The sequence below is a fragment of the Staurois parvus genome, unplaced genomic scaffold (genome assembly GCF_062004578.1).
Source record: "Staurois parvus isolate SC_StPar_1 unplaced genomic scaffold, SC_StPar_1.0 ptg000154l, whole genome shotgun sequence".
NCBI lineage: Eukaryota > Metazoa > Chordata > Amphibia > Anura > Ranidae > Staurois > Staurois parvus.
Genome location: NW_028317950.1, coordinates 5,160,135 through 5,172,925, shown reverse-complemented (window position 1 = coordinate 5,172,925; position 12,791 = coordinate 5,160,135). Strand labels below are relative to the sequence as shown.

Here is a 12,791-nt window from a genome sequence, read left to right as displayed (position 1 = left end):
TTTTCTCCCAGGTCACAGTGTTGGTCTTTGTTGATTGGCCCAGTGGTATCGCCTGATAGCAAAGAGAGTTCTCAGCCCTGTGTAAGCTTCAAGGCATGACTTGGAGTTTACACATGGATTTCTTTTTTCATTCTTGGGGGTTGAACTGATCAGCAGGAGAATGAAAGAAAGTTGAATACTTGCTGCTTGAACACAACTTAGTTCCTTATTCCAAATAAAAATTATTTTTAAACTCGTGGTCAAGTCCTTCCCTTTTTTAGCATCAAATTTTACTTTGCAGCACTATGTGAGAAGTGGTTTTACACTGTAAACATGCACATTTGTTACAATGGATGTCTAAAAGTATGGAAATGCCCCAAAAAGAACCACTGAACACCAAAAATCACTCATCTTACAATGTTCAACCCAGTCTGATAAAGTGTACAGCATAAATCAAAACACCACCTAGACCCACAGGACTACAGTTGCCCTGTTTACATCGTTTCAGCAGTTCCATGTATGTTCCTCCACCAGTGAGGATTTAACCCTGGAAGGAGATTACCTTGTTTCTAATAAAGCATACATTTCTCAGTACTACATTATGGTCTTTTGCAATGTGGCTCCCCCTCCCTTCTTGTTTTGTCTAAAAGTACGGAACTGGTTAGATGAAAGCCCTTAAAAAAGTACCGGTATATCAGTCTATGAAGAGAAGAGGAACCTCATACTACTCTGTACTAGACAAACCTTATATTGCAGACCTGTTTTTAACAAGGTTAGTAGAAACCTTTGTGGTTTATCTTTCCTTTTTGACAATTTATATATCTTTTCAGTAAGCAAGCAGTACTTCTTTTATTGGCTAGTAGCATAAATTTAAGAGTAGAAATTTAAGATACTTTTTTTAAATGGAGGTAATTTTACATTGAAAATGGAAATTGACTTTGTTGAGGCAAATTAAAAAATATTTATTTAACTGCACAAATCTGCTTTTTAAATCATAGGCATTAAGGATGTTAAACTCTTCAAGGAATGCAAGTGGCTGTCAGCCTCAATCCATTAACCCCTTCATACCAATCTTTTTGAGCTTCATCTTTTTTGTTGGCTTTGTTTTGAACTGTATCAGTTTATGGATATTCTGGTTTAAGGTAAAACATTGGAACTCAACAGTGGTTCTCCAGTTCAACTTGGCCATCTCTGATGCCATTATCACCCCAGCAGCTCCTCTGATCATCATCTACTCCCTCACTGACCACTGGACCTTTGGATTGTTCTTCTGCCAGTTCAAGGTCTTCTTGCTCAGCACTCACATGTATGGAAGCATCTACTTCCTCACCATAATCAGCATCCACCGATATTTCTCTGTTGCTCACAACATCAAAAGACCAGCGTTTACCAGAAAGCCGTTCATCACAAAACTTTGCCTCATCATCTGGGGTTGTCTACTCTGTCAAGGTATTCCATTTTTCTTTCTCCTGAAAACCTCTGAAGTCCACAGGGTTACAAAATGTCTCAGCATCCACCAAACTGAACAAGCAGTTTTATTTTTTGTTTGGAATGTGGTCATCCTTTTCTCTGGTCTCCTCATTCCTTTCTCTATAACTTTGGTTTGCTACACTCTACTGAGTCGACACATCCTCAAAGTTAACCCAATGAACACTCTCAGCAAAGTCATGGTGTCCAAGTCAGTGCAAACCATCTTCATTTCCCTGATAATATTCATTATTTGCTACATCCCTGTCCATATCACCAGGACCATGGGTGTCACCATTACATTGTACTTCCCAACTTCATGTTCTTTGCTAGAAAACATTGAGATTGCCTATTATATCACTTGGATGATGTCAGGAACAAATTGTTGCATGGATCCCATATTGTACTGTTATGCATCTGACAGATTTAAATACACATTCACAAGTTGGTGTACTTTTCTGCAACGACAAGCACAAGATGAGAGGAAAATCACAGACTATGCTCAACGTAGCCCAGTTGAGGCATCTACGGATATTCACTGTCATAGCTCTCCTGCAACTATCAACAGCATAGAAACTGTGTCAGGGTCAGCTGAACTATAAATATTGGTACAGATTTGAAGGCTATATTTAGGGATGGGGACAATTAAGTTTGAGGTAGAAACAATTAGATTAATAATTTACTAGTATCTTGTATGTTGTATGAACCTGAAAACATATGTGCGATAAGCCTTAGATGGAAGCTGCCATTTTGTGATATTTCGGTGTACTAGTTCAAGGACAGTGGCATTACTTGTAGGTTTGCAGCAAGGCTGGCCAGGTCCAAAGGAAAGATATACCCATGTAGGGTCCAATTTAAAGCAACTACATACAGGCAAGGGAGGGGACCTGGTTTTTTTTTGCTGCAAGTACAGTTTAGCTTACAGGTCTCATCTGTCCTGGGATGGGACAGTGAAAGAGGAAGTAGCACACTGATGAGCATATCTTTCTGTCACTCTGCTTTCTCTTTCTGTTAGTATGCTGCTTGCTCTGCATCACACCTGATTGGCTCATTGTGCTGCTTATCCCTCCCCCCGCTCTGAGCTTTGCTATACAGTTGACTGCAGGAGGCTGATGCCAAATCATATGCAGGTGCCTACAATGTTTTCATTTAAAAGTAAAATTAATGTTGTATAAATGAATATAAATCTGCATTAATCTGTACCTTTTATAGTTGCCTGGAGCTCAGCTTTAAAATGCTTGCATCTTTCCACAGTGAGATCTTTCATTTCCAGAGTGATTTAAGCTCATCAATTAGTATCATTGTTTCTTTAAGGTAAACCAGTTCTATGGCCATTTAGGATGTCGCACATTCACCGGGTTGTAAGAACCCTGTAGACCATGTATTGTCCACCTGCTTCCCAGCTACCCTGGTCACCTTCAAAATCATAATGGTAACCCAGTTCCTCCAGGTATTGGAGAGCATGTGACTCCCTTCCATGCCTCCCACTATGCAGCACTGGGCATTTAACCAGTCGCCAGGCCTGAGAACTGTCACATGGGGTAGGAGAGGGTCTTTAGCACTCTATAAGCTTTGACCTAGAACAAACCTTGTGGGCAAGCAGGGCAACTGGTTAGTAAAAGCATCTGAATGACTTCTATCCAGCACAGCTGTTATTTCACTAGACGTTGTATATATCTGAAATTACAATGCAATGAGATACCATCATAATGTAAACGTTTCCTAAAATGTAATCTAATTTTTATGGTATCTTCATACTTCTGTTAAAGCCTTTTGTTATATATTAACCATTCCTACTCCTCAGAGGGCATCATGAACTGGACTGCAACATCTTCTGCTATGCCATGGCAAAAAAGGTAAAAGTGTACGTTGCTGCCTACTTCCGGGTTTAGGGCGCATGTGTGCAGGGCCGGTGCAAGGATGTTTGTCTACACAACAGGCAAAGATGCATTTTGCTGCCCCCTCCATCATCTTCCTACCACTTTCTCCCCTCAACCACATCCCATCACTGGTACCTCCTGCACATTGCACCCATAATGTGATGGGATGCAGCCTGAAGGACGTCACACATCATTGAACTGACCTGAACAGCTGGAAGGTGAGGCAAACTAAAACTTCCAATGACTGGGATTCCCCATAAGCAAATTCCCAGATCACACCTCCCCAGATACCCCTCACTCCGATGACACCCCCCAGATACACCCCTACCATGGTCACACCTCCCCAGGTAACCTCACACCGATTACAATCAAAAATTCCTCCACACTGATCACACCCCCCCCACCTTGATCACCCCCCCCACCCTGATCACACCCAACAGATACCCCCTACCCTGATCACAACCACCAGAAACCCCCATCCTGATCACACTGATCACACCTCCCCAGATACCCCCACCTTGATCACACCAACCAGAAACCCCCCCGTCCTGATCACACCTCCCCAGATACCCCCTCCACTATGATTATACCCCCCAGATGCCCCCCTACCCTGGTCACACCTCTCCAGATACCCCCACCCTGATTACACCCTCAGATACCCCCCCACCCTGATCACACCACCCCAAACTGATCACTCCCACCAGATACCCCCTCCCCCACCCACCCTGATCACACCTCCACAGATACCCCTGATCACACATCCCCACATACCTCTCCCCTAACACACCCCTCAGATACCCCCCTCCCCCATCACACGGCACTCCTTGGGTTTACTAATCCCTCAGATCTCACCAGTCCTGGGGCTCCTTCTTCAGATGATGTCAGTGGAGGAATTTGCAGCACACCAGTGTCAAGTGGATTAGCTGTCGCCAGGGCAGGCATGAGAAGTTCTCCACCTGGGTCTCTGGTAAAGGCGGCAGCTGCAGCAAACAGCGGGTAACTTCCTCCACCCTGACCTCCTCCACTGGCACCCCTGTCCTGACTCCTCCTGCACAGCCAGGGACACACCTACATCCTGTCTGACAGTCCCGCCCCCTCCCTGCACACATGGGGATCCACCCACCTCTCTGCCTCAATGGCTCTGCTCTGACAGCGGTACACACTCATCGCCCCACCTGCCTATTGCTCTCTCCACCTCTCATTCTGACAGAAGTCTACTAAACAGCAAGCAGACTAAACTCTCTCATACGGGGCACAGTGTGCAAGCTTTAGTTTGCCTGCTGGAGGGACAGGTATTTTAAAAATCTGAATCCCCAGCGAGTGGCTGGGGATCCTGATTTTACCGCCCACCCCATGCTGGTGCCCTAAGGCAGCTGCCTATGTTGCCTTATGCTCTTACCGGTCCTGCATGCTTGCACGCCGCTGCCTGGCACCTGCTGAGTTTGTACACAGAGGGAGCCTGTCAGCATGTCCCGGCCAATGATTCACAGCTGGGATCTCCTGATTGGTTATGTACAATCACAGCCCAGAGCTTTGTGTTGGTAAACAACATAGAGCTCTGTACAAAGGGAGTGGTCTGTCAGTTTCTCATGCCTGCAAAGCAAGGGAAACTGAGAGATATAGTAGTAAAAGCAGCACACTTTACACACATTACACATTGTTAGGCACACATCTCACCCCTTGATCGCACTAGATGTTAACCCCTTCCCAGACAGTGTCATTAGTACAGTGTTTAATATTATCACTGATCACTGTATTAATGTCACTGATGATGTCAGTGACAGTTAGTTCCCCCCAGCATCATGTTAGTGTCAGATGACCCACCGCACTATCTCAGTCCTGTTATAAGCCACTGATCACCGCCTTTAGTAGTATAAGAAAAAAAAATTAAAAATATATGTACCATAGTTTGTAGACACTATGAATTTCATGCAAACCAATCAATATACACTTATAGAATAGATTTTGGCAAACATTTATGAAGAAATTAGATTTTTTTTACTTTTTAATTGGATATGTTTAATAGCACAAAGTAAAAATAGTGTTTGTTTTTTAAAAAAATGTTGGGTCTTTTTTTGTTTGGGTACAGTGTTGCATGACCACGCAATCACCAGCGTAACATCCTCTAACAGAAATCACATTAGCATAAAAAAAAGAATTTGGAGATTTGGAGGAGGTTGAGACCAATAGAAGGTACTTTTTGAGTTAGGAATAAATACTTTTTTTTTTAATGAAAATTTATTAATTCCCTTCTCTTTGTATTTTATTTCTGCTTATTATTCTTTTTGCTTGTATGTAACTTATGTTGTATGTAATTTAAAAAAAACTGAAATCAGAAACATAATTTTAGAGTCTTAATAAAAGGGAATAATATCAGAATTAAATTTGTAATTAACCCTAAATAGTGTTTTAAACTTGAAATCTGTAGTTAAAAATTTAGTTAAAGTGTTACTAAACCCAGGACCCTGCACTCACTCTAGCTGGTCTCCCACAGTACACAGAACATGGAAATGCAATTATTTTAGTAAATATAAACTGCTAAATACCTTTTCTCATCAGCAGTTAGAGTAGTCTTGTGACTTCTATCAGTGTCCAGCAGAGCACATATTAAAGCGTGTAGGAGGTGTTTTCTTTTTGCTCTAGGAGGGTGCAGAACCCCTGGCCACTCTCTGGACAGTGCTGATTGGCCCTGTGCTGATCACATGCACTCTCCCAAGAAGAAAAAAAAACTCTATAGCAATACACACCAAACTGAGCATGTGCAGAGTGTCTCCACATGATGTGTCTTATCAGGAGATAAGAGGGGGACACTGGAAGAAGAGTAGGATCAAAGAAGTCAGGATCAAACAGAATTTTTACACATTGCATAGGATTAACCCCTTAGGTTCCACAGTGAGTATAACAAGCATGCTTTACTGCATATACAGACTGATTTTACTGTAGGGGGTTTAGTAACACTTTAACCCTTATTATTTTCTAGGAACTCCTTCATCCTCTTGTCTGAGATTTTTTTTACCATTTTAAATTTGAATTAGTTTTTGTGGCACCAACTTAAAGAGCTCAGAAGGGGAAGAGGGAGAGTACTTTAGCATCTTTTTCTTGGGTGCCAGAGCACCTTGTCCCAGAACTACAGACTTGTACAACTGATGTGCCCAATATGAGAGGTTCACAAAGTCTTTGATGAATTTATGTTATGGGAATGCAGCATGATGTTATATGTAGCCGGAGGATTGAGACTCTAGGATAGCCACAAACAGAGACAGAAAATATTTCAGGGAAGTCTCGTCACTTAAAGGAAAGAAAAATGTATTTCCATGGATAGAATACTTCAAGATTTCATTGCATGCTCACTTTTTACAGTATACTTTTTATATTTGTATATTAATTGCTAGAAGGAGCTCTCAATAGCTCGATATACTTACTGTGTTTTATTAATATGTGTTTTAAAACGAGGAAGGCAGGATAACTGTACATGGAGTCTTTGCTCCCTCCAGTGGAGTACCTAGTTTATATGGCACCCTGGCTGATAATTTTTTTAATGATTCCCCCCCAAATAAAATGTTCTGAAGTAATGAAGGGGCATGCACAACCATGTTAAATTGTGGGTGTGGCCAAATTGTGCTAACAGTGAGAGGGTCTGCTCACCCTATACACAACACCATATATCACAGTCCTTTTAGCCGCTACCCCCATGCTCTTATTTCCCACAGTTAAAATCTCCCCTAACATCCCTAAATCCCAAATACATACCCCCCCAGCACAGACTGACCCCCCCCCCCACACACACACAGGGCACCAGCAGAGACCCCCCTCAACCCAAGTACAGACCGACCCTCACATATTGAACACCAGTACAGACTTCTCATGACAGACTACCCCCAGTACAGACCCCTCATGATAATCATGCCCCTACTACAGCCCCCCTCTCTAGTACAGACCCCTCAGGAAGTCACCCCTCCCAGTATAGACTTCTCAGGACAGTCACCTCTCCCCGGTACAGACCCCTCAGGGGGGTGAATCAGGATAGTAACCCCCAGCAGAGTCCTCTCCCCAGTACAGAACCCTAAGGACAGTCAAGCCCCAGTACAGACCCCCCCCCCACAGTAAAGACCCCCCTCTTCTGTGCTGACCGCTCAGAACAGTCATCCCTTCCCAGTGCAGACACTCCAGCACAGCTTCCCCCCTCCCCAGTACAGACCCTAATGAACAGTTACCCCCCCCCCCCAGTACAGACCCCTTAGGACAGCCACCCCTCCCCAGCTCCCTCAGGACAGTCACTTCCCACTAATGAGCCCTCTCCCCAGTACAGACCCTTCAGAAACACCACCACCCAATACACCCCCAGTATAGACCTCCAGGAAAAGACTCCCCCACCTTAAACTTACTCACTCAGATGCTGCATCAGTTTAGAGTGATGGGAAGACCTCCTCCCGGCTCTATCATATTACCGGAGCATGGTAGGAAATGTTCTCTCGCTCTGAACTCCCCTTGTCAGAGGAGCATTGGGTGCCAACTTACTGGGGGAGCTGTGTCTGCCCAGCATTCTTTCATTTTTGTGTTGCATAGTGCTGTAGAGCAGCACAAAAAATACCTGAGTAGACACATTACCACCAGCAAGTTGGCACCTGGCACAAACTGCACCCCCCCCCCTTAGTACTCTACAGGTGCCCTCTAATGGTCAACCTACCAAGCCGTAAAGCACAGTGGCTAAATGGTTAGCACTTCCACCTGGCAGTACTGGAGTTGTTGGTTCAAATCCCAACCACATCACCACCTGCCTGGAGCTTGCATGTTCCCCCTGTTTCTGCATGGGTTTCTTCCAGGTATTCCAGTTTCTTCCCACACTCCAAAGGTAGGTTGGATTCTGTCTAAATTGTCTCTATTATATGGATGTAAGTGAGGGACCTTAGATTGTACACCCCTTGAGGGTTAGGGACTGATGTAAATGTACAATATATATGCAAAGCGCTGCATAAATTGACAGCACTATATAATTACCTGAAATAAATAAACCTACAAAAAGTAAACATTAATTATGGATAAGTGCACTTATCTTTTATGCCCCGTTGACCTGACCTAACCCACCCTTCTGCTCCACAGAGGCATGCTTACCTTGATCCAGCAACCTTAAAGGTCAAACATCAAGATCAAAGGTCAGGGTCAGTGTATTTTAGGTAAGATTAAAAAAAATTGGTATCAGTGTCAGTTAGTGTCATTGTCAGTGTGTTTTAGGTTGGATAAAAAAGGCAAAATGAGCACTTTTGTTTCTGTTCCCTGTTTCTGCATATCAAAGCTGCAAAACTGTTCACGTAATAGGATTTGTTTTACCCTCTGTCATGAAGAAGTTAAAAAAGAAACTATGGGCAACACAAATTCCTTCTTAGAAACAGTTTTGTTTTAGTTCCTTAAATCTTGTTTTGGGAAGTGACATTTAATGCCCACAACTGTGTGTCCTGTATCATTTTCTATTTCATCATATTGGTGTACATCACTAAGTGACTGTTATTAACCACTTCCAGACCGGACACTTTTACCCCCTTCCTGACCAGGGCAATTTTCAGCTTTTAGCGCTATCACACTTTGAATGACAATTGCGCGGTCATGCAACACTGTACCCAAATGAATTTTTTACCATTTTTTTGAGATAGATAAAGCTTTATTTTGGTGGTATTTATTCACCACTGGGATTTGTATTTTTTTTGCTATGTAAATGAAATATCCAAAAATTTTGAAAAAAAAGTGTTTTTTTTATAAAATTTTGCAAATCAATAATATTTCATCATAAATCTTAGCCAAAATTTATTCCGTTATCTTTTTAGTAAAAAAAAAAAAAATCCAAATTACTTTATAAGCAAAAATTATAATTTTTAAACATTTTTTTTTACATTTTTATTTTATTTTTTTATATTATTATTTTTTATTTTTATTTTTATTTTTTACATACTGTCACCCTAGCAGTACAGTGTCACCATGGTGACACTGTACTACTTGTGAGGGGTGATGAAGATTTTTTTTTTTTTTTTTTACACTGATTGCTTTTACACCCATATAGGGTGTAAAAGCAATCATTTCTCTTTCTCTCTGTGTGCATTCATGCACTCATTGAGAAGAACTGAGTGAGCTGTGATTGGTCACATCCTGTCACATGGTACAAGGCTTTTGTGAATAGCCTTGTACCATGTGACCTCTGTGATCATTCACAGATTTCACACATAGTAAGCAATGATGTCACAAGTGACATCTTGCTTACTACTTTGCATGTGATCACTGATTGGCCAATCAGTGATCACATGATCGGGACCTCGTACAGAGGTCCCGTCCGACGATCGGTGTTTCACTGTGTCCGGAGGACACGGCGGGCACCGGATCGCGGTGCTGCGCGCTCCCAGGGAGCGCGCACAAGCAGGGTGCGGGGAGGCCGTTTATTGATGGCCACCCGACCCTGCAGTGCCACCGTCCGGCCGTTTATATACAACGGCCGGTCGGGAAGTGGTTAAACATTTTATGTTTTATAATGGGTATGATACATTTTTGCACTTCATTATACACCCATCCCAACATTTAGTGTATAATCCCAAAGTGATTTTTTTTGTACATTACAAAGTTTTGACCACTTCCCTGTATGCACTATTATATGCTCCATAGTCCTGACCACTGAAACCGGGCTCCAGTTGTCTACTAAGCTTCACATGCTGCCCTGCAATGAGAACTAGCATTGGATTTCCAGTCCGTCTGCAAGTAACAGCAATCGGGCTTCTCTGTTGCCCTTGTATCACCTGTTACTACTACTAGGCTTACCTGAGCCAGAGGCCCTTGCCACTTTAGTCTCCAATCAGGTAAGTGTACACTAAGTTCCTAGCCAAAATGTTCATTCTCTCAAGAGTTGCTGGTTTCTCAGTACTCTGCGGCTATTTTAGAGCAGCTTTCTTTAGGTAAGCTCAGTCAAAATATTATCTTTATGCTTGTATTTAGAGATGAGCGAAGTATTCAAAAATTTAATTCGGCTGATTCGGCGAATTCGAGGAATAAATTCGATTCGATGCGAATATATTCGCTGCGAATTTAACTTATAAAAAGGGTGTTTCTAGGCTTCAGAGAGCCTTTATATTAGTGCAGAACACTGTACCTTTAATTTAAATGCCCTTGGAGTTTGCTGGGGAAGAGAAATAATACTGTCAGTCAGTATGACATGCAGATGAGTGCCGTCGATCTTAGAATCACCGCACACTTCACTCATTTGGGCAGTCACGGGGCCAAAACCAGAGTGTGGAGCCACAGTGTGGCGGTGGAGGCAGCAGCAATGGGAGGCCATATAGCACCCTATGACAAAATGGAACCCACCAACAGTGTAAGGAGACCTGAAAGTGGCACATGGCAGAGTGTGGCGATGAAGTCAGCAGCAATGGGAGGCCGTACAGGGACCCATGACACACTCTGGACCTGGCAGCAGCATGAGGAGGCGGTACAGGGGCCCATGACAGATTACGGGCCTGGCAGCAGCATGAGGAGTCGGTACGGGGGCCCATGGCAGATTACGGGCCTGGCAGCAGCAATGGGAGGCCCGTAATCTGCCAGCACCCTATGACAAAATGGAACCCACCAGCAGTGTGAGGAGACCTGAAAGTGGCACATGGCAGAGTGTGGCGATGGAGACAGCAGCAATGGGAGGCCGTACAGGGACCCATGAGACACTCTGGACCTGGCAGCAGCATGAGGAGGCGGTACAGGGGCCCATGACAGATTACGGGCCTGGCAGCAGCATTAGGAGTCGGTACGGGGGCCCATGGCAGATTACGGGCCTGGCAGCAGCAATGGGAGGCCCGTAATCTGCCAGCACCCTATGACAAAATGGAACCCACCAGCAGTGTGAGGAGACCTGAAAGTGGCACATGGCAGAGTGTGGCGATGGAGACAGCAGCAATGGGAGGCCGTACAGGGACCCATGAGACACTCTGGACCTGGCAGCAGCATGAGGAAGCGGTACGGGGGCCCATGGCAGATTACGGGCCTGGCAGCAGCAATGGGAGGCCCGTAATCTGCCAGCACCCTATGACAAAATGGAACCCACCAGCAGTGTGAGGAGACCTGAAAGTGGCACATAGCAGAGTGTGGCGATGGAGTCAGCAGCAATGGGAGGCCGTACAGGGACCCATGAGACACTCTGGACCTGGCAGCAGCATGAGGAGGCGGTACGGGGGCCCATGGCAGATTACGGGCCTGGCAGCAGCAATGGGAGGCCCGTAATCTGCCAGCACCCTATGACAAAATGGAACCCACCAGCAGTGTGAGGAGACCTGAAAGTGGCACATGGCAGAGTGTGGCGATGGAGACAGCAGCAATGGGAGGCCGTACAGGGACCCATGAGAGACTCTGGACCTGGCAGCAGCATGAGGAGGCGGTACGGGGGCCCATGGCAGATTACGGGCCTGGCAGCAGCAATGGGAGGCCCGTAATCTGCCAGCACCCTATGACAAAATGGAACCCACCAGCAGTGTGAGGAGACCTGAAAGTGGCACATGGCAGAGTGTGGCGATGGAGACAGCAGCAATGGGAGGCCGTACAGGGACCCATGAGACACTCTGGACCTGGCAGCAGCATGAGGAGGCGGTACAGGGGCCCATGGCAGAGTGGCGAAGCGTAAGCAGCTTAAATTGAAGGCCATACAGAGGCCTATGTTAAAAATAATAACATGTTTGGGGCATGATTCATGGCGGATTTAGTCAGTTGTGTCAGGAACTGGTGGTTTGAAATCCAGACTAATCCACGCCTGATTCATTTTCACAAACGTGAGTCTCTCCACACTTTGGGTGGACAGTCGTGTCCTCCGCGGAGTTACAATACCTCCTGCCGCATTAAACACGCGCTCCGATGCCACGCTACTGGCCGGGCATGACAGCCTTTCAAGGGCAAATTCAGCTAGTTGGGGCCAAAGGTCAAGTTTCGTTGCCCAGTAGTCAAGGGGATTGTCTACCTCGGTTGGCAGGGTGCTGTCTAAGTAGGCCCGAGCCTGTTGTTTGAGGTCCTGCTCCAGGTCCACCTGATGCTGCTGCTGCTGCGGCTGCGGCTGGTTAGTAGTTTCCTCACTGCGCTGGTGAAGAAAGCTACTCATCATCGACTGCAGACTGAGGCAGCTGCTGCTGGTGGAGCTGCCACTGCTCCTACCACCCCACCCCTCCCCTGCTGCCATGGCAGCAGAACGCGAGCGCACAGGGCCCACAGTGTCTGAGGATGGACGTTGGCGCAGAAAGGCAGAGACCAACTGACTACATAGGTGGTTTTTATAGTACGTTATTTTGGCCTCCCTCTCAGCAGGTGTGAAAAAGGCCACCATTTTTGAACGGTAGCGAGGGTCCAACAAGGTGGACAGCCAAAAGTCATCCCTCTGTCTGATGGTTATTATTCGGCTGTCGCTACGCAAGCAACTGAGCATGCTATGGGCCATTTGTGCCAAGGAATGCGAGGGAC

The 12,791-nt window shown here is 45.1% G+C and overlaps 1 protein-coding gene across 1 annotated transcript; it reads left to right on the top strand.

Moving 5' to 3' along the window:
• The first annotated feature begins 985 nt into the window (after positions 1-985).
• Positions 986-2,695, top strand: LOC149463440 (P2Y purinoceptor 4-like). Its single transcript, XM_089675338.1, has one exon. The coding sequence runs from the start codon at positions 987-989 to the stop codon at positions 2,046-2,048; it is 1,062 nt and encodes a 353-aa protein (XP_089531464.1). The 5' UTR covers position 986; the 3' UTR covers positions 2,049-2,695.
• Positions 2,696-12,791: the final 10,096 nt, after the last annotated feature.

Coding starts and splice junctions, on each gene's coding strand:
- LOC149463440 (XM_089675338.1), top strand. CDS start 987: ATGTTAAACTCTTCAAGGAATGCAAGTGGCTGTCAGCCTCAATCCATT.